The following is a 22246-nucleotide window of genomic DNA, read 5'->3' as shown; positions in this document are numbered from 1 at the left end:
TCCATTAATTCATATTAGCCTTGGCTAAGAAATATAACTAACTTTGGAGTTTTAATTAATTAATGTATTATTTTCACTGATTCCATTGCCATAATCGCATACTAGAAAGACTACTGAACTAAAAGTCAGATGACCTGATTTTTATAATTTATATAATCTTTTTCTATTCACTTAACCTTCTCTATATATACTCTACCGTCTTTGTGGGGTATTTTAAAGATGAAATGAGGAAATGCTTTAAAAGAGTAAAAACAAATAGTATTTAAATACAAAGTGGTATAATAGAAAGAAGATAGTTGTATTTTCCATAATATTGAAGAAGCTAAAGACTTCAAAAATCTTTAAAATTTTCTGGAAACTGTAGATGATATATGTATAGTACAAAATTCTAGATCTAGTAATGAACATTTGTAAGGCGCATGGTATGATGTCTATTCCTTCTGCCTCATTCCTTTTATTTTTTGTAGTAGGTGTTTTCACTTTTTCCAGATAAATTTCCTTGTTTCTCCTCCCCCGTCGTACCACCCAATACATACATTTACCCACAAATACTTTTGTATTTCTTCAAAGGGAGCCACCATTAAGAAAGATGAGCAGACTGGGGCCATCGTTGTGGCCAGAATCATGAGAGGAGGGGCTGCAGACAGAAGTGGTAAGCGTTTAAATGTTAAGTGAATGTAGACAAGTCATGCTTCATTTCATAGATAACATTTTTAATATTTAACTAAGAGGATAATAATCTTTTGATATAATACAACAAACAAGAAATAAAATATTTTTCTCTGTCTTTGTATATGGAGATTTGTATAAATAAGTGAAAAATAAATCTCTCTACTCTCTTAGTTTACATGTGCTTCCAAGGTTACATTCAGACTTGAAAGATACTACTAAAAAGCATGCAGCCTTTTTTAAAAAAAGTAAGAATTATTTTCTATGATGGAAATTATATACATTTCTAGACACTGAGCATGTTTTTCTTTGATGTTATAGTCTTTGATTCATTGGTATACAGATGCATGGAATCTGAAACCCGAGAAGCCAGAAGGTCTTCTTTTGAATCCTCAGATGTGTAACTTACAGTTTCTTTTGTAGGTAACACTGCTAATTTACTGAATTTGCTATTACTCAGGTCTTATTCATGTTGGTGATGAACTTAGGGAAGTGAATGGGATACCAGTTGAGGATAAAAAACCTGAAGAAATCATTCAGATTTTGGTAAGCTGAAATTTTATTTTAAATTATCGATAAATTTAAATCACTATATATCCAACTTGGTTATGAATACAGGATTTGGATTTAGTAGTCCAGGGTTCAAATTCCAGCTCTATCACTTAATCCTTATGTGTCTTTGGAAAATACCTTAACCTTTTTATTGCCTCAGTGTTTTCAGTTACAAAATGAGAATAAGAGGAGTTAAATATCTCACTGGAGTGTTTTGAAGATTAAATGAGCTAAAGAGTTTATTACAGGGCCTATCCAAATTAGATGCCATTTTTTTTGGTAATGCATTTATCTTTATCTTTCTCCCATCAGTATAGCCTGTGCTTTCTAGGTATATAAAACAGTAAAACTAATTTAAATGTCTTATGAAATCCAAAACAGAATGAAATTATTTTAGTCCTTGACAATATTTATTCTCAAGTTCATTTGTAAAGATAAAATGAAGAGAAACTCTCCCTGTTACATATGAAAACATATTATGAATCTACAGAAAAAAAAAAAGTTTAGTATTTCAAAACAGACCTCAGTATATGTGCAAATTTAGTATAGATTATGGTGGCATTTTATATTACAGGGAAAACAATGAAATCATTTTGTAAATGGTATTGGATTAATTGATGATTCAGTTAGAAAAAATAAAGTCAGTCCCTACTTTATAGCACACACAAAAACAAATCCCAACAAATTAAATATTCATGTTTTTAAAAATCACAAAAAGTAGAGGTTGATGTTAATGCTGTAAAATTCAAGTAGAAAAAGAACTGATATTACTGTAGAAAACTTTCTGAACAGAAAAAGATGTCATACATGAAACAGACAAATGAGCCCTGGCTGGTGTGCTCAGTGGTATACCAAAGGGTCATGGGTTTGATTCCCAGTAAAGGGCACATAGCTGAGTTGCAGGTTCAATCCCCAACCCTGTTCTGGGCATGTGTGGGAAGGAATCAATTAATGTGTCTCTCTCACATTGATGTCTCTCTCTCTCTCCTCCCCCTCCTCCTCCACCTCCTCCTCCTCCTCCTCTCTTCTTAGCCCTCTCTAAAAATCAATGGAAAAAAATATCTTTGGGTGAGGATTAATAACAACAAAAACACTTAGATATGAGATTGAAGGAAAAAAATTTCAATATATATGAAAGAAAGCTAATACTTTAATATATGGAGAGTGTATAAAAATTAATAAGAAAAAACATTTTTAGAAAAATTGGCAAAGTATATGCACAGATAATATACGAAAGAAAACATGATGTCTGAAAAATACTGGTCTGGTGGGGATTTAAAAACTTGATAATGGCAAGAGTTATCCAGGTTATAGGGAAATAAATATGTTTATATGATTTTGGTAGTAGGATAAATTAATAGACCTTTTTGAGGTGGCTACCTAATATTTTCAAATTTTTATATTTGCATACCCTTTTTGTTGTTATTGACAGTACTAGAGGCCCAGTGCACAAAATTCATGCACTGGAGGGAGTGTCCCTCAGCGCAGCCTTCACCCTCTCCAATCTGGGACTCCTCAGGGGATGTCCGACTTCCAGTCAGGGATTGGGCCTAAACCAGCAGTCAGACATCCCTCTCACAATCTGGGACTGCTGGCTCCCAACCGCTCGCCTACCTGCCTGCTTGATTGCCCATAACCGCTTCTGCCTGCCGGCCTGATCACCCCCTAACCACTCCCCTGCCAGCCTGATTGATGCCTAACTGCTCCCCTGCTGGCCTGATAGCCCCTAACTGCCCTCCCCTGCTGGCCTGGTCCCCCGCACTGCCCTCCCATGCAGGCCTGGTCCCCCCCAACTGCCCTCCCCTGCAGGCCTGGTCCCCCCCAACTGCCCTCCCCTGCAGGCCATCTGTGGCAGCCATCTTGTGCCCAATGGGGGTGGTCATCTTGTGAGAGGGCGTGACAATCAATTTGCATATTACCTCTTTATTATATAGGATTACAGACGTCCTCCATTTCCCCCCACCCTTTTTCTCTCCACCCAGCCATTGCCATACCCCAGGCCTTTACCACACTACTGTCCATGTCCATGGGCTATGCATATATGCATACATGTTCTATGCTTAATCTCTTCCCAACCCCCAACCCCCTCCCCTCTGATATCTGTCAGTCTGTTCCATGTGTCTGTGCCTCTGGCCCTATTTTGTTAATCAGTTTATTGTGTTCATTAGATTCCACATATTAGACATATGGTATTTGTCTTTCTCTGACTGGCTTTTTTTGCTTAGCATAATAATCTCCAAGTCCATCCATGCTGTTACAAAGGGTAAGAGATCCTTCTTTATTACAGCCACATAGCATTCCATGGTGAAAATCCACTACAGTTTGTTAATCTACTTATCTACTGATGGGCACTTGGGCTGTTTCCAGATCTTAATTATTGTAAATAACACTGCTATGAACATAGGGATACATATATTATTTCTGATTGGTGTTTCAGGATTCTTAGGATATACTACTAGAAGTGGGGTCACTGGGTCAAACGGCACTTCAATTTTTATTATTTTGAGGAGACCCTATACTGTTTTCCAGAATGGCTGCAGCAGTCTACATTCCCACAAGCAGTGTACTAGGGTTCCCTTTCTTCACGTCCTCGCCAGCAGTTTGTTGATTTACTGATAGTAGTCATTCTAGTAGGTATATGGTGATGCCTCATTGTGTTTTTAATTTGCATCTCTTTGATGATTAATGACATTGAACATTCTTTCATATGTCTATTGGCCATCTGAATGTCATCGTTGGAGAAGTGTCTATTTGGGTCCTCTGTCTATTTTTAAATTATATTATTTGTCTTCCTAGTGTTGAGTTGAATGAGTGCTTTATATTTTTTGGAAATTAACCATTATCAGGGGTGTATCATTGGTGAATATGTTCTCCCATACCATGGGTTCCTCTTTCATTTTGTTGATGGTTTCTTTTGCTGAGCAGAAGCTTTTTCTTTGATATAGTCCCATTTGTTTATTTTTTTTCTTGCCCTAAGATATGTATTTGTGAAAATACTTCTAGTTTATTGTCTGAGATTTCCCTGCATATATGTTCTTCCAGGCTTTTTATGGTTTCACAACTTAAATTTAAGACTTTTACCTATTCTGAGTTTATTCTTGTGTATAGTGTAAGTTGGTGGTCTAGTTTCTTTTTTTTTGCATGTACCTGTCCAATTTTCTCAAAACAATTTATTGAAGAGACTGTCTTTACTCCATTGTGTGCTCTTGCCTCTTTTGTGTAGTATTACTTGACCATAAAGATGTGGGTTGATTTCTGGGCCCTCTATTCTGTTCTATTGGTCTATATGCCTGTTCTTGTGTTGGTAATAGGCTGCTCTGATTGCAGTGACTTTGTAGTATGGTTTGATATCTGGTATTTTGACTCCCCCATTTGTTCTTCTCAAGATTACTGTGACTATTGGTGGTCTTTTTTGCTTTTATATAAATTTTTGGAATATTTGTTTTAGATCTGTGAAATATGCCATTGATATTTGTGTGTGTTTTTTGTTTGTTTGTTTGTTTGTTTTTGTTAATCCTCACTCGAGGATATTTTTTCCATTGATTTTTAGGGAGTGGAAGGGAGGGAGTGAGGTGGAGAGAGAGAAAGAAACATCGATTGAGAGAGACACACCAGGGCGGGTGATGAAATGTGCATCCCAGCTATGTGCCCTTGAACCTGCGACCCTGCAGTGCATTGTCTGATGCTTTAACCATTGAGCAACACCAGCCAGGGTTTGCTTTGAATCTATAGATTGCTTTGAGTTATATAGACGTTTTAATAATGTTAATTCTTCCAAACCATGAATATAGTATATGCTTCCACTTGTTTGTATCTTCCTCAATTTGTTTTGCAATCTCCTATAGTGTTCTGACTACAGGTCTTTTACCTCCATTAAGTTTATTTCTAGATATCTTTTTTTTTTCTTGCAAAGAAAATAAGATTGTATTTTTAGTTTCTCTTTCTGAGAGTTCATTGCTGGTGTATAAAAATGCCATCAATTTCTGCATGTTAATTTTCTATCATATTAATTTGCCAAATTCATTTATTAAATCTATCAATTTTCGGTGGAGTCTTCAGGGTTTTCTAATACAATTTCATGTCATGTGCTAATAATACAGTTTAACTTCTTCCTTTCCAAATTGGGTGCCTTTTCTTTTTTTGTCTGATCACTTTGGCTAGGATTTCCAGTACTATGTTGAATAAGAGTAGTGAAAGTGAACATCCTGTCTTATTCCTGATCTTAAAGGAAACACTTTTAGTTTTTGCGATTGAGTATGATGTTGGCTATAAGTTTTTCATACATGGCCATTGTTACATTGATATATGACACCTCTATTCCCACTTTGCTGAGAGTTTTTTTAATCAAAAATGGGTCCTAGATTTTGTCAAATGCTTTTTCTGTGTCTTTTGATTTGATTATGTGATTTTTATACTTCATTTTGTTTATGTGATATATCATGTTTATTGATTTGCGAGTATTATACCAGCCTTGCACCCCCCCCCCCCAAATAAATCCCACTTGGCCATGCTGAATGATCTTTTTAATGTATTGCTGGATCTGATTTGCTAATATTTGTTGAGGATTTTAGCATCTTTATTCATCAAGGATATTGGTATATTGTCTCTGTGTATTGTCTTTATCTGGTTTTGGAATTAGGATAATGCTAGCCTTGTTAAAATAGTGTGGCCTTAGCCAGTTTTGCTTAGTGTTTAGAGCATTGGCCCAAGGACTGAAAGGTCACAGATTCGATTTTGGTCAAGGGCATATACCACGGTTGCAGGTTCAATCACTGGCCCGGGTCAGTGTGCATGTGGGAGGCAAGCAATCAATGTGTCTCTCTCACATGAATGTTTCTCTTTGTCTCTACCCTGCCCTTCCATTCTTTTTAAAAATCAATGGGAAAAATATCCTCAGGTAAGGATTAACAATAACAACAAAGAAAAGAATGTGGATGTCTTCCCTCCTCTTGAATTTTTTGGAGTAGTTTGAGGAGGATAGGTGTTAGTTCTTCTTTGAATGTTCCATAAAACTCGCCTGTGAAGCCTTCTAGTCCAGTACATTTGTTTTCTGGGAGTTTTTTAAATTACTGCTTCAATTTCATTAGGTGTTATCAGCCTATTAAGTTGTTCTAATTCTTCCTGTTGAGCTTTTGCGTGTTTCTAGTAATTTGTCCATTTTGCCTAGTTTGTCCAATTTGTTGACATATAGTTGTTCATGGTATTTTCTTACAATCCTTTGTATTTCTGTGATGTCAGTTGTTACTTTGCCTCTTTCACTTATGGATTTTACTTGGGCCCTCTGTCCTTGGTTCTTGATGAGTCTGGCTAAAGGTTCACCAATCTTGTTTATTTTTTTCCAAGACCCAGTTCTTGGTTTCATTGATCTTTAGTATAGTTTTTTTTATTATTATTCTCTATGATATTTATTTTCAGTCTGATGTTTATTATTTCCTTCCTTCTTACTCTGGATTTTTCTTGTTGTTCTCTTTCTAGTTCTTTTAGTTGTAGGGTTAGATATAGTTCACTAGAGAGACTAGAGCAGGGGTGGGCAAACTTTTTGACTCGAGGGCCACAATGGGTTCTTAAACTGGACCGGAGGGCCGGAACAAAAGCATGGATGGAGTGTTTGTGTGAACTAATATAAATTCAAAGTAAACATCATTACATAAAAGGGTACAGTCTTTTTTTTTTTTTTTTCAGTTTTATTCATTTCAAATGGGCCGGATCCGGCCCGCGGGCCGTAGTTTGCCCACGGCTGCTCTAGAGACTCTCTTGTTTCTTGAGGTAGGCCTTCCTCAAGAAACAAGAGAGTCTCTAGTGAACTTCCCTCTCAGGACTGCTTTTACTGTCCCATAGATTTTGGGTTGTTGTGTGTTCATTTTCATTTGTTTCCAGGAAGTTTTGTATTTCTTCTTGCATCTTATTGGTAATGCATCCATTGTTTAATAATGTGTTATTTAGCCTCCATGTGTTTGAATGTTTTTGAGTATTTTAATTTTAGTTGATTTCTAGTTTTTTGCCATTATGATCTGAAAATATGATTGATACAATGTTCTTGAACTTACAGAGACTCATTTTGTGTTCTAACATGTGGTCTATATTTGAGAGTGTCCCATGTACACTTGAGATGAATGTATATTCTGCAGCTTTGGCATGAAATGTTCTGTAAATGTCAATTAAATTATCTGATCTAGAGTGTCATTTAAGTTTGCAATTTCATTGTTGATTTTTTTTTTTTTTGGAAGATCTATCCAGTGACGTTGGTGGAGTATTAAAGTCCCCTACAATGACTACAGAGCTGTCAATCTTTCCCTTAAAGTTCTCCAAGAGTTTTTATATATATATAAAATATATATATTTATGTGATCCTATTTGGATGCATACATGTTTACCAGGGTTATAGCCCCTTGTTGGATCAATCCTTTAGTATTATGTAGTGACCTTTTTTGTCGCTTGCTATGGCCTTTGCTTTGAAGTCTGTTTTGTCAGATATAGTATTTCTACCCTTCCATTTTTTTCTTCATTTCCATTTGCATCAAAAAATTCTTTCCATTTCTTCACTTTCATTCTGTGTGAGTCTTTTGTTCTGAGGTGGGTCTCTTATAGGCAGCATATATATAGGTCATATTTTCTTATCCATTCTTATCCCTATATCTTTTGATTGGAGCATTTACTCCATTTACATTTAAGGTTATTATTGATAGGTACTTATTTATTGCTGTTTTTATTCTTTATGCATATGTTCCTCTCTCTGTATAATTTTCTTCTTCTTCTTCTTCTTACAGCAGTCCCTTTAACACTTCTTATATGCTGGTTTTGTGGCAATAAATTCCTTTAGCCTGTTTGTTTGTTTGTGGATCTCTTTTACTTCACCTTCAATTTGAATGATAACCTTCCTTGATTTCAGATCCTTGCTTTTTATTACTATGAATACTTCATGCCATTCCCTCTTGGCCTATAGTGTTTCTGTTGAGAAATCAGCTGACTTCATTATGGGATCTTCCTTGTAGGTAACTTACTCTCTCTTGCTGCCCTTAAGATTCTCTCTTTCTCTTTCATGTTTGCCATATTTAACTGTGGTGTGTCTTTCAGTTCATCTTAAGTGGAACTCTGTGTGCTTCCTGAACTTGGGTGACATTTTCCTTCACCAGGATATGGAAGTTTTCTGTCCATAATTCTTTAAACAGATTCTCTGTCCCCCACTCCCTTTTTTCTCCGCTGATACCCCTATGTAGATCTTGTTACATTTCATGTTGTTCCTAAGTTTTCTTAAACTATTCTCCTGCTTCTTAATTATATTTTTCTTTTTTCTGCTCTGATTGAGTGATTCTATCTTGTCTTTTGATTCACTGATTTGGTCCTCTGCTTTGTTCAGCCTACTTGTTTTTCCTTCCAATGTATTCTTTTATATTATTTTTATTGATTTCAGAGAGGAAGGAAGAGGGAAAGAGAGATAGAAACATCAATGATGAGAGAGAATCATTTATCGGCTGCTTCCTGCACATGCATGTGCCCTGACTGGGAATTGAACTGTAACCTCCTGGTTCATGGATTGATGCTCAACCACTGAGCCATGCTGGCCAGGCCTTCCAGTGTGTGCTTCATGTCAGATATGGTATTCTTTATTTTCAACTGCTTATTGTTCATAGTTTCTATATCCTTTTCATGCTTTTGAGCATCTTTATAACCATTACTTTGAAACCTGTTTCTGATACATTGCTTGCCTGCATTTCATTTAGCTCTTTTTCTGGAGATTCCTCCTGTTCTTCCATTTGGGGCCTGATTATTTGTCTCCCCATTGTGGCTATTTCTTTGTGTTTTCTTCTATGTGTTGGGCTCAGTGACACAATTGTTAATACATTGTATGCGGTAAACGTGTTTACACGTTTTACGTATTTATACGTTCTACCAGTGTAGTAGAGCGCGGGACACGTATTAATACGTTTTTTATAGACTAGCGGTAGAATGCGGGTAACGTATAAATACGTAAACTAAAGTTATCGTAATTTTACTGAACGTTGCCATGTGCGCAAAAAATTAGAAAAAATGGCCCGCGCCATCTGTTAGCGCGCGATAAAAACTACCCGCAAACAATGTGTTAACTCTTTAAGCTGGGTGTCTATAAAGGTAAACCTTGATCACCATATATGAGATTCTGTAGGGACTACCTCCCTAGGCATGGTTGTTCCCAGCAAGGTCTGGAGCCTGTTGGGATCCCCACTCTGGTGTGCCATTTATGTGTGTAGTTTGGTTGAACTCTGGTGTAGTCTGAAGCCCACCACTTATTGTGTTAGTTCTGGGTCCTTTTGGATGGATATCAGATGCAGGTTGCATCAGACTTTGTGTGTAACTGGCCCTGGGTTACCAGTCTGTAGTTACCACTCTGTTTACAGTTTATGTCTGTGTCTACTAAATCTGTGCATGTGTGGGAGGGGATAATCTGTGTATATGGAGTTGGCTTCTTCCAGCTTTAGGCTGGAGAAAATCTGTGGTCAGACTTGAGTTTCCTGGAGTTCCTCCTCTACCTATCAGCTACTCTGCCTTCCCCCTGAGGTTGCCAGGCCTTCCTCCAGAGCTTTCTGGAGAGGGTAGACCCAGGCTAGCCTAGCTCAGCCTAGCGGGCCCCTTGTTTGGGGATTATGCATTCAGGCACTCAATGAAGGGAAATTAGTCCCTGCTTCAAAGCCAAACTCTTCAGGCTCTGCCAGAGTATCCATCTATAGTTCCCCTTAAGGTGGCTTGCTGCAGGCTCATATTGGGTCTAGCCTACAGTATCCTCTGCAAGAGCAGGTTCAGCCTCCCTGAGTGCAGGGGCATTGATCAAGTGAGTCTCCTATTGAGGTTTTTGCCAGCCCAGCCCACAGGAGGGGGCTAAGCACTTCCTCCCAGTCTTAGACAATAACCTCCAAGTGTCTCACTTTTTGAATGGCCCGCTCTGAGCCACTCTCCTGTCCCCCACGGAACTGCACCCAGCAGGGGTATCTGGAACTTTACAGGGCTGAACCAAACAGTCTCCTACTTTTTGAGTGTGGTTCCCACAGCACGCAGGAAGGGCTGACAGGCACTACCTTTCTTTCTCGGGACTATGACTTGGAATTCGCAGGAAGCTCGGATCTGCCTCTCCACAATGAAGTCACAGAGTTCAGCACTCATCTATCTGTGTCCCTGACAGAAGTCTCCCTGCAGACACCATCCAAAAGTCCCAGCTCTGTACAGCACTGATGCCCCTGTACTACCTAACCAAGAAGGAGGGTACAGAAAATCAGCCCTAGAAACCAAGATGGCGGCATAGGTAAACACCGGAAATTGCTGCCTCACATAACAACTTCAAAAATACAACTAAAAGACAAAACGGACATCATCCAGAACCACAGGAAGGCTGGCTGAGTGGAAATTCTACAACTAGAAGGAAAGAGAAAAGCACACTAGGACTCAGAGGAGGTGCAGAAGTAAAGTGTAGAGGTACGGAGGTGCACACGGAAAGGGCTGGCAACTGAGGATGCAGTTGTCTTTTTCAATCGGGAGGGATTCTCAAGCTCCCGACTGCTCTGAACTCCAGTTCCGGGTGAGTCTCTGGGGACCCAGACTCATACAGGGAGAAACTGGACTGTCTGGCATTGGTTGGAACTCGAGGGCGGCTTTCTCTCAGAGGTGCTTGCAGAGATTACCAGGACACTGACACACAGGGACTCTTAGGACAGGACTGAGGATCAGCCATAGCTGTTTGCTCTGCCCTGTTGATTCCCTGAGACCCCGCCCCACCCAAGCTGGGCACAGAGGCTTTTGCATATGAAAGGCCTGGCCCTTTGCAATCTGAAAATTACCTGACAAACTGCAGCTGGGTCAGAGAGACCCAGAACTTCCAAAAGAAGGCCCAAGGCCCCACAGCAGCTTGCATTGCTTCACAGCTGGGCCTCATCTGGGCACCTCCAAACCCCAAACAAAGAAGAGGAATCTGCAGATCTCTCCGTAGCTCCTGCTGGGTAGCCTCAGGCAGAGACTAAATTAGCACCTCCTTAGAGATCCAAGAGCCAGTGTACCCAGTGGTCAGAGTGGGACCAACCAGATTACAACTCCTCAGATCCATAAGGGACACACTCAGGGGGCAGACTCAGTGAGCACCAAAGCCCAAATGAAGCAAGTCTTGCCCCAGAAGGGTGTCTTCAGCACAGAAGTTCTCCCACTGCAGACACAGCTGATTCTCACAGCCATTTGGCCTGGAGGTCAATTCCTCCCAGTGATACCTACAACAATCAAGGCTTAACTATAACAAGACTGTGCACAAAGCCCAAAAAGGGGTGCACCAAGTGTGTCCACCTCAGGTAATTGGGGAGGCTGAGCCACTGGGCCCTATAGGATACCTAGCACAGAAAGCCACTCTATCAACACAGGGAAGCATAAAAAAAATGCAGAGACAAAGAAACAGGTCACAAATGACAGAAATGGAGGAAAGCAAACTACTGGATATAGAGTGCAAAACCAAATTTAGAAGGTTTTACAAGAATTTTCTAGAAACTGCCGATAAATCCATTGAGACCCTCAAGAAACCCAGTAAGACCCCCGAGGTTATGAACAAGGACCAAATAGAAATTAAGCATACACTGACTGAAATAAAGAATATTATACAGAGTTCCAACAGCAGACTAGAGGATTGCAAGAATCAAGTCAAAGATTTGAAATACGAAAAAGCAAAAATCACCCAACCGGGAAAACAAAAAGAAAAAAGAACCCAAAAATATGAAGATAGCATAAGGAGCCTCCTCGACAACTTCAAGCGTACCAACATCCGAATTATGGGTGTGCCAGAAGAAGAGAGAGAGCAAGATATTGAAAACCTATTTGAAGAAATAATGACAGAAAACTTCCCCTATCTGGTGAAAGAAATAGACTTACAAGTCCAGGAAGCGCAGAGAACCCCAAACAAAAGGAATCCAAAGAGGATCACACCAAGACACATCATAATTAAAATGCCAAGAGCAAAAGACAAAGAGAGAATCTTAAAAGCAGCAAGAGAAAAACAGTCAGTTACCTACAAGGGAGTACCCATACGACTGTCAGCTGATTTCTCAACCGAAACTATGCAGGCCAGAAGGGAGTGGCAAGAAATATTCAGAGTGATGAATAGCAAGAACCTACAACCTAGATTATTTTACCCAGCAAATCTATCATTCAGAATTGAAGGTCAGATAAAGAGCTTCACAGATAAGAAAAAGCTAAAGGAGTTCATCACCACCAAACCAGTATTAGATGAAATGCTGAAAGGTATTCTTTAAGAAGAGGAAGAAGAAAAAGGTAAAGATACAAATTATGAACAACAAATACACATGTATCAAGCGAATCTAAAAATCAAGTGAATAAATAATCTGATGAACAGAATAAAGTGGTGAATATAATAGAATCAGGGGCATAGAAAGGGAGTGGACTTACTATTCTCGGGGGGGAAGGGGTGTGGGGGGTGTGGGAAGAGATTGGACAAAAATCATAACCTATTGCCGAAACCGGTTTGGCTCAGTGGATAGAGCGTCAGCCTGTGGACTGAAAGGTCCCGAGTTCGATTCTGGTCAAGGGCATGTACCTGGGTTGCAGGCACATCCCCAGTAGTAGGTGTGCAGGAGGCAGATAATTGATGTTTCTCTCTCATCGATATTACTAACTCTCTATATCTCCCCCTTCCTCTCTGTAAAAAATTAATAAAATATATTTTTTTAAAAAATTATAACCTATGAAGGAGGACAGTGTTGGGGGGGGTGGGTAAGGGCAGAGGATAGGGTGGGAACCGGGTGGAGGGGAGCTATGGGGGGATAAAGGAGGAACAACTGTAATAATCTGAACAATAAAGATTTAATTTAAAAAAAGAAAAAGAAAATCAGCCCTGTGCAGGATTCCTATCTCTCCATGTGGCTGGTCTCAACAAAAGTGAGGTCCAAATTCCCAGCTCTGCTCGGGGTCCAAACCTACAGTTCAGATCAAGAATCCCAGACCTGTGCTGCTCCCAGGCTATGTGGCCAAACCAGCAGGATGGGGAAGTCTGGGTATCTCCATATATGGAGGGAGGAGCTCTGACCTTGTACTCAGGTGGGAAAGACTATTCCTTTTATTTCAAGATACACAGTTTATCACTGACTGGGGTTCTGTCGAATGACGTTCTAGAAAGTAGAGAGTCCTTCAAAATCACTGTTTTTTGTAGCCCCCAGATCTGTCTTTTGCTGGAGCCAAAGACAGCTGTGCAACCTCTCCAGTGATCGGAGTCTGGAGCGAACTTCTCAGACTGGGGATGCTTGCAGTAGGAGTGCTTCTTCACTAGGACGATGTGAACAAAATCTCCCTGATTCCCTCTACCTGATGCTATGTGGGCTCTTCTGTTCATCTCTGTTGCTCATGGTTCAGGATCCCTGCATGGGGATCCCAGGGGGAGGGAGCTTTGCACCAGGATATTCCTCTGGCCACTTAGCCACTGCACCTACTAGAGGGGGCTTTCTCTTTCTGCATCTCCGTTCCTCTTACAAGTCTCTACGTGGCTTCTTCATTGTTTCTTAAATACTACATTTTAGATCAGTTATACTTCAACTAGAGGCCCAGTGCACGAAATTCGTGCACTGGGGGGTGGGGTTCCCTCAGCCCAGCCTGCCCCTCTCACAGTCCGGGAGCCCTCAGTGGATGTCCTACTGATGGCCACAATCTGGCAGCAGAGGCTTGGAGCAGGCGTCCCGTGTGTGTGTGTGTTTGTGTGTGTGTGTGTGTGTGTGTGTGTGTGTGTGTGTGTGTGTGTGTCCCCACTGGGGGTCTGCCCCCAGCCACATTGGAGGCTCAGAGCAGGCACTGTGTGTGTGTGTGTGTGTGTGTGTGTGTATGTCTGCTGGGGTCCTGCTCCCAGCCACACCATGGAGGCTTGGAGCAGGAGCCCCTCTGTGTTGATCTCTCAGGCTCCTGGCCTCCACTGCATGTTGTACTCTCCCTTGAGCTATGGCCAGGATGGGGATGCTGCTTGCAAGCCAGGCTTTCCTGCTCCTGGATCGCCATGGCGACCGGGGAGCAGGCCCAGCTGGGGGCTGTCCGCAGGCCGGGCTTGCTCTCCTGCTCCTGGGTCCCCATGGGGACCAGGGAGCAGGCCCAACTGGGGGCTGCCCGCAGGCCGGGCTTTCCTGCTCCCGTATCAGGCCCAGCTTGGGGCTGCCCGCAGGCCAGGCTTGCTTTCCTGCTCCTGGATCACCATGGCGACCGGAGAGCAGGGAAAGTTTGGGGCTGCCCGCAGGCCAGGCTTGCTTTCCTGCTCCTGGATCCTCATGGTGACCAGGGAGAAGGCGCAGCTGGGGGCTGCCCGCAGGCCGGGCTTTCTTTCCTGCTCCCAGATCACCATGCCAACTGGGGAGCAGGCAAAGTTTGGGGCTGCCCGCAGGCCAGGCTTGCTTTCCTGCTCCCGGATCAGGCCCAGTTGGGGGCTGCCCTCAGGCCGGGCTTGCTTTCCTGCTCCTGGATCAGGCGCAGCTGGGGGCTGCCTACAGGCCGCACTTTTCTACTTACAGATGGCTGGATCACCACAGCGACCCAGGGTCCAGTGGCACTTTCCTACTCTCCAATAGTCATAGGGTCCTGGCTGGGGGCGGGGCTTAGCAGTGCGGGGCTTAGGTTGCACAGGGGCCCGGCTGGGGGCTCAGGTAGCACACAGGGGTCCTGGCTGGGGGCGGGCCTTATGCCCCGCTGCCCAGCACTGCACATGGGGCCCGGATGGCAGCTCGCGCTGTCCTGCCCTGCCTGTAGTATAGGATAGAGGCCTGGTGCACAGGTGGGGGCCGGCTGGTTTGCCCTGAAAGTGTCCCGTATCAGGGTGGGGATCCCGCTTGGGTGCCTGGCCAGCCTGGATGACAGGCTGATGGCTGTTTGCAGCTGGTCACACCCCCTTCAGGGTGGGGTTCCCACTGGGGTGCCTGGCCAGTCTGGCTGAGGGCCTGAGAGCTGTTTTCAGGCTGGAGGGCAACTTAAGCTCCCAGCCTCTCCTTTTTTTCATTTTTTTATTCTGGGATTTATTTACCTTCTATAGCTGTCACTGGAGCTGAGAGCAGGCTCCAGCTCTGAGGGCTGAAAGCAGGTTTCTAGGTTTGTTTGAAACTCTGTTGCCATCACTACAGCTCTAAGTTCTGAGGCCGAAGCTGGCTGAAAGCAGGTCTCTGGAACTTGTTTAGCTTCTATAATTGCAACATAGTTGCTTAGAGTGCAGCTCAGAGCTGGGCTGCGGCAGGCGGGGAACCTTGGCTTCCTCAATCACTGGAGCAAGCAAGCCTTCTGTTCGCTTCAGCTGCGTGGCTGCCGGCTGCCATCTTGGTTGGCAGTTAATTTGCATATCCTGCTGATTAGCCAATGGGAAGGGTGTCGGGGTTATGGTCAATTTGCATGTTTCTCTTTTATTATATAGGATTGCTCAGTAGTTTAGCTGTAAATCCAGTCCATGGCTGGGAGCAACTGCAGGCAGCCTCCAGCTGCTCTGTAGCTGTTTTGAACCTAATTTGCATACCCCTTAATCAAGAAATGCAGATTTTGGAAATTAATTCCAAGGGTCTAATTTGGTATATATCTGTAAACAAGATATTTTTTTAAATATTTAGAAATTATTAAGGTTTCATTGATTGATTAATCATTCCATCTACATGATGGGTCACGGTGAAACAATCACAATGGCTGGTAGACCTATTTTACCTAATAATAATGATAATACTAATAATAGCTTATAGTGATTGAGCCCTAAATGGCATTATTCTAAGGGCTTTACATACATTAAAATACCCCCCCCTCCCCCGCAACACACACACACACAAACTAGAAGAATGGGAAGGGACTATAGAGAAAACTTGCTTTCTCTCTACTTATACAATTCAGTATTAAATGAATTCTTAATAAGATTTGTGAATTACTTCTATGATAATCAGTAACAATGATATCGCTTTGAAGTTACTCTTTTATAAAATTATAATATACTAGAGTCCCGGTGCACAAAAATTTGTGCACTTGGGGGGGAGGGGGGTCCCTCAGCCCAGCCTGTGCCCTCTCGCAGTCTGGGACCCCTCGGGAGATAACGACCTGCTGGCTTAGGCCTGCTCCTGGGTGGCAGAGGGCAGGCCCAATCCCTAGGTGCAGCCCCTGGTGGGGCTCAGAGCAGGGCTGATTGGGGAGTTGGGGTGCCGCCACCTGTCATGCACAGAGCAGGGCGGATCTGTGGGTTGCGATGCCACCCTCAGTTACGCTCAGGGTAGGGCCGATTGGGGGGTTGGGGCACTGCCCCCTGTCACACTCAAGGCAGGGTCGATGGGGAGGTTGCGGCGCCACCCCCTGTCACGCACAGAGCAGGGCCAATCAGGGGGTTGGGGCATGCCCCCTGTCACGCACAGAGCAGGCCCATCAGGGGTGTTGGGACTCCTTACCCTGTCACGCACAGAGCAGGGCCCATCAGGGGATTGGGGAGCTCCCACCTGTCACGCACAGAGCAGCGCCGATCAGGGGGTTGAGGAGCTCCCCCCTGTCACTCACAGAGTAGGGCCAATAGGAGAATTGGGGCGCCGCACCCTGTCACACTCAGGGCAGGGCAGATGGGGAGGTTATGGCTCGACCCCGTCACACACAGAGCAGGGCCTGTGGGGGGCGGTTGGGGCGCCACCCTCTATCACCCACAGAGCAGGGCCGATCAGGGGGTGGGGGGGCCACCACTGTCACACTCAGGGCAGGGCCGATGGGTATGTTATGGCTCTACCCCGTCACACACAGAGCAGAGCCCATGGGGGGCGGTTGGGGCGCCATACCCTGTCACACACAGAGCCGCAGGGTGTTCAGGCGGTTGGGGAGGTCCCTCTCTCAGGCACAGAGCAGGGCTGATCAGGGGTGGGGGTGCCTTCCCCTGTCACGAACAGAGCACGGTGGATAGGGAGGTTGTGGCCCCGCCCCCTGTCACACACAGAGCCGCAGGGTGATCAGGGAGTTTGGGCACTGCCCCCTGTCACACTGATCCCCGTGCCGGGAGGCCTCGTGGCTCTGCTGATCCCGGTGCTGGGAGGCATATTACCCTTTTACTATATAGGATAGAGGCCTGGTGCACGGGTGGGGGCCGGCTGGTTTGCCCTGAAGGGTATCCTGGATCAGGGTGGGGGTCCCGCTTGGGTGCCTGGCCAGCCTAGGTGAGGGGATGAGGGCTGTTTGCAGCTGGTCACACCCCCTTCAGGGTGGGGGTCCCCACTGGGGTGCCTGGCCAGTCTGGGTGAGGGGCTGAGGGCTGTTTTCAGGCTGGCGGGTGACTGAAGCTCCCAACCGCTCCTTTTTTTCTTTTTTTTTTTTTTTTACTCTGGGCCAGCTTTAGCTCTGAGGCTTGGCTCCAGCTCTGAGGCCTCGGCTGCTGAAAGCAGGTATCTGGTTTGTTTGGGTTCTATAATCGAAACACTGTTTCAACTCCAGCTCTCAGATCCCGGCTGGCTGAAAGCAGGTTTCTGGAGTTTGTTTAGATTCTATATTTGTAACAGTGTTTCAAACTGCAAGCTCAGAGGCCGGCAGCAGCAGGCGGGGAACGTTGGCTTCCTCCGTCACTGAAGCAAGCAAGCCTCATGGTCACTTCAAGCTGCCTGGCTGCCGTCCGCCATCTTGGCTGGCAGTTAATTTGCATATAGCCCTGATTAGCCAATGGGAAGGGTAGCGGACATATGGCTAATTACCATGTTTCTCTTTTATTAGTTAGGATACTATTAAACCCCATTTTACTTGAGACTCTGTGCTGTATTGGAGCTCCTCCTAGGCTTGTCGAAGCTGATTCTATGCAACTTTTCCCGGCATGGCTATCAGTGACTTCACACTGGCATATTGAAATTGGCTATGGTAGGATTACTTATACCATGAAAATTGGCAAACAAAACAAATCAGGGCCCTTTTTTATAAAACACAGTCCTGGTTTACCAGCACACCATTGATAGTGAGCCTCAGAGAGATCTAACCATTTTTCCCTTTCTCTCTCCTTCCCTGCCTCCTTCCTTCCTGTCTTCCTCTTTTCTTCCCTTCCTCATACCTCTTAGATATGTTTTAGATATTTACTGATCTTATGGAGTTAGAATTAGCAGAGATAACAGTTAAACAATTGTATAAATAATTAGATAGATATGTTATGATAAATGTTAAAAGGGGGGAGAAATAAATAGAAAATGACATGAGAGTTTATTAAAGGGAGATCTACTCTTGTCTGAGTTAGCAAAGACTTTTGGGTATTGCTTGTTTTAATTAAAATTGAATAGTTATATTCAATCTTTTCATCTTTTAATTAATCTATTTTTTGGTATTTTACTCACGAACCAGAATGTAATAGAGATTAATGTTCTTTCTCATTTTTTCTGGATGATGATACTTTTTTGTGTATGTGGATGTTGATACTTAAATGTAATAGTCTGATCCTTGCACATTATCTGTTCTCCACATTTATTGTTATCTGTAGAAGGCACTATGCATAAGTAACTCGACATGGCTGGTAATATATTCATCGGGATTTTAAAAGTGCACAAGGAGGTAAAAGTGGGTTTAGTGCTTGATGTTTTTTAAATTATTTGACAAACTTTAGTGCTTTCTCATGTTATAGGAATTCATACAAAAATACTTTTCTCAGTTTGATCTATCTAAGAATAGAAATCCCAAGCTTGTAAATTTTCAGATGCATTTAGTTTTCTACATGTTTTTTCTTCCCTCTCCTTGGCTCTAGAAGTGTTTTTTTTATAACTCTTTCCTCTAATAATCAGGCTCAGTCTCAGGGAGCAATTACATTTAAGATCATACCCAGCATCAAAGAGGAGACACCATCTAAAGAAGGCAAGGTAATTATTACTTTAAAATCTTTCCTGTGGAGGGTGAGGGGACTAATGTGTTTTTCATCTAATACATATCTTCTTTGTCATGACAAGTTTATTTTAATATTCTTTTTTAAAATTGTTCTTAAATCAGAGTTAGAAGAATGTTGGCCATTTGATATTTTTTATATTTATTCATTTTAAATAAAACTTTCTTCCAGATGTTTATCAAAGCCCTCTTTGACTATGACCCTAATGAGGATAAAGCAATTCCATGTAAGGAAGCTGGGCTTTCTTTCAAAAAGGGAGATATTCTTCAGATTATGAGCCAAGATGATGCAATGTGGTGGCAAGCGAAGCATGAAGGTGATGCCAATCCCAGGGCAGGCTTGATTCCTTCGAAGCACTTCCAGGAAAGGTGAGCTACTGGCACGGAATGATGGCCTTTCTTTAACTGACCTTTTGTTCTCTGCAAAATATCGCTCAAGCATAGTGGTGATAAAATAAGCACTAAAATCTTGCCTTAGAGTCCTTTATCCCTCAGATTTGGATTTCTGTTTTGTCTGAGTATGAATAATGACCAAAAATAATATGACAGTACCAGATCATATTTGGTTTTTGTTAAGAAGCAAATGGAAAATCACACATTAATATCTGAAACTGTATTGATGTGAAAGATGGCAAAAAAAAGAGTGATTTTGGAGTGGGGATAATTTATAAAAATTTGAAATTAGAGAATTCAGTTCTTAATTTGAGTAGATTGCATTGTGTTCATTCCCCCCCTAACTTCCCAGCTCTTTCTTAAGACTTTTAATATTTTGGTGTTATATTAACCTTGGATCTGCACTGAAAATTGATAGGCATATTGACCTTCTTTTCCTCCCAGGAGATTGGCTCTGAGACGACCAGAAATAATAGTTCAGCCCCTGAAAATTTCCAACAGGAAATCATGTAAGTTTGTTAATAAGAATGCAGACTAACCAAATCTTGGTATTTATTTTTGACTATTAAAGCAGGTATTTGTGGTAGAATGACAGATCATATTACCTTCTGATAGTTTTTGGATCATTTTAAATAGATTAAAGTGAATCTTTTGAAGAAAGGGGTGTTAGGAGTAATTTGTAATAAATCCATGGCTCTTTAAGAAAAGGACTAATAACTACTGCTCTTTTTGAATTCTGAATTTAGGTATTTTATTTCTCCAAAGCCAGGAGGTTTGGGTAAGATATTTCTTGGTAAAGATTAAGGGGAAAAATTCATCACATTCTTGGACACAATAGCAGTTGCGCCTAAGAACAATTAATTGTTCTTCCTCTTGGTTACCCAGAAATCATAGTAACTCTGATCTTTTACTTGTCTGTTTGGAATTATTACCAGACTAGATTAAAATAAAATAAGAGTAAGAAAAAAAATGACATAAGATAACTGAAAAATATAGTGTAGATTTAAGTGCCTTTTTTTCAGCCCACCTTTCTCTCACTTCCCTTTACTTCTCATCTCTCAAGTCCCCCATCCCATAAATTTTCTACTTCAGCTCTTCTAAATGTTTAAGGTATTTTAAGAGTTAAAAACAATATCCCTTTGTTTTCAGCATGGAAATTGTACATTAAAAGGCAAAATGAAAAAAATAAATGGTCCTGGAATTTTACACCAACATCTGTTTTTAGTATTGTTGCATTTTTCACATCTCCTGTTATTTCTGTCAGTTTGTAGAAGCTTATAGCCCAGGAATTACATCATTAGAGAGCCAAACTACAGTCAGTATAAATCTCCCAAGCAAGCAAATACTTCAAGTGCAGCACTGATTCAAAAGCCTGCTTGTTCTTGCTCTGCTAAGTCTGGGCAGAAAGAAAAAAAAAAACTTGTAGAATGTCACATGTATTGTGACATCAGAAACTTAAAGTTGAACTAGAACGATGCCTTATTTTAAAGTGTGATGAATTTTCACTGACAACTCACCCAATTGAAAGGACCTTTGAGACATCCATCTCACTTGCTCTGTGAGAAGTTTAAATTTGGGGCTGCACATTTCTAATATATCTGGTGCATATGGGATAAAATATGTATAACTTAAAAATGAAATTAATGTGATTCTCTTTGAATCTGAATCCATACTCAAATTAGTACAATTTGATATAATTACAAATTTTCATTTATTTAAAAATGTTGATAAATATTTCTTTGAAGAACTAAGTAAGTTGAATAGGTTGTCTTTATAGTACATTTCCAAAACTGGTTTCAGTATAGATGTGCACGAATGGGAGGTGGTGAGTGTGTGTGTGTGTGTGTGTGTGTGTGTGTGTGTGTGTGTGTTTAAACAATAATTGTAATGGAGGCTTTTTCTGTGTTAATTTGTGTAAATTTTTATATTAGTACTTCAGTATTTGAATTTGAGAAATATTTATTTAAGGATTTATTTTTACTGAAATGTCCTCATTTGGATGTTTTAGTATTTTTCTCTCTTTTTTTGCCTCTTTAATATTATTTAAAAATATTTACTGATCCTCCTTTAACCCTTTCTTCCTTAGGTTTTTTTTTCTTTTCTTTATCTCTTTCCTATTTTTATTTTTTACTAAACTCTGATTCACTGAGAAAGGCATTGTTTATTCTCATATATGAATGTTATTTTGAATAGAAATAAATCTGGTCAATATTATCTCAGTTAAATCACGAGTGTATAATATATATGGCCATGTTCAGAGACAGTATATTTTTTATGAACACTAAATAGAAAGCTAATAACTTTATTCTAAAATAATTAAAATTCAATTTTTATGAGCATTTTTAGTTATTAATAGATATTGCCAAATTGCCTTCAGTGAGATTGTACTAGGTAACAATACCATCCACAGTGTATGACCATCATTAATTCATTCATTCATTCAAATGGCTTGCCATTGGCCAAGTGGGGCAGAGGGTACATGATGTGTCCCTCTGCAACTCCCAGGCCCTTACAATCTTAGCATCTTCATTGTTTCTTTTCTTTCCTGTCTCATCTTCTTTATCATGAATAAATACAGTGTTTCAGAACAGTGTCTGATACAATTCACATAAAATCCACTGTTTTAAAGTGTACCACTAGTAGTTTTCAGTACATTTACAAGGTTATGCAACTATCACCATTATTTAGTTCCAGAACATTTTCACCACCCCCAAAAGAAACCACATTAGCAGTCACTTCCCATGATTCCCTGCCTCTAGTCTAGCCCATGGCAAACAATCTATTTCCTGCCTCTATGAAT

General features: G+C 41.6%; 1 protein-coding gene across 10 annotated transcripts in view; it reads left to right on the top strand.

The window, feature by feature from the left end:
* MPP7 (membrane palmitoylated protein 7) overlaps nucleotides 1-22246 on the top strand; it is a 323210-nt gene that overhangs the window by 224099 nt on the left and 76865 nt on the right. For all 10 annotated transcript variants that reach the window (XM_036352096.1, XM_036352155.1, XM_036352125.1 and 7 more), the window contains 5 exons: nucleotides 571-652; nucleotides 1130-1215; nucleotides 18957-19031; nucleotides 19226-19422; nucleotides 19891-19955. In XM_036352096.1, the coding sequence (XP_036207989.1) occupies nucleotides 571-652; nucleotides 1130-1215; nucleotides 18957-19031; nucleotides 19226-19422; nucleotides 19891-19955 (505 nt within the window). The remainder of the gene's footprint in view (nucleotides 1-570; nucleotides 653-1129; nucleotides 1216-18956; nucleotides 19032-19225; nucleotides 19423-19890; nucleotides 19956-22246) is intronic.

This window comes from Myotis myotis, unplaced genomic scaffold (genome assembly GCF_014108235.1).
Source record: "Myotis myotis isolate mMyoMyo1 unplaced genomic scaffold, mMyoMyo1.p scaffold_m19_p_1, whole genome shotgun sequence".
In the NCBI taxonomy this organism is placed as follows: Eukaryota; Metazoa; Chordata; class Mammalia; order Chiroptera; family Vespertilionidae; genus Myotis; species Myotis myotis.
This window is presented reverse-complemented; position numbering and strand designations above follow the sequence as displayed.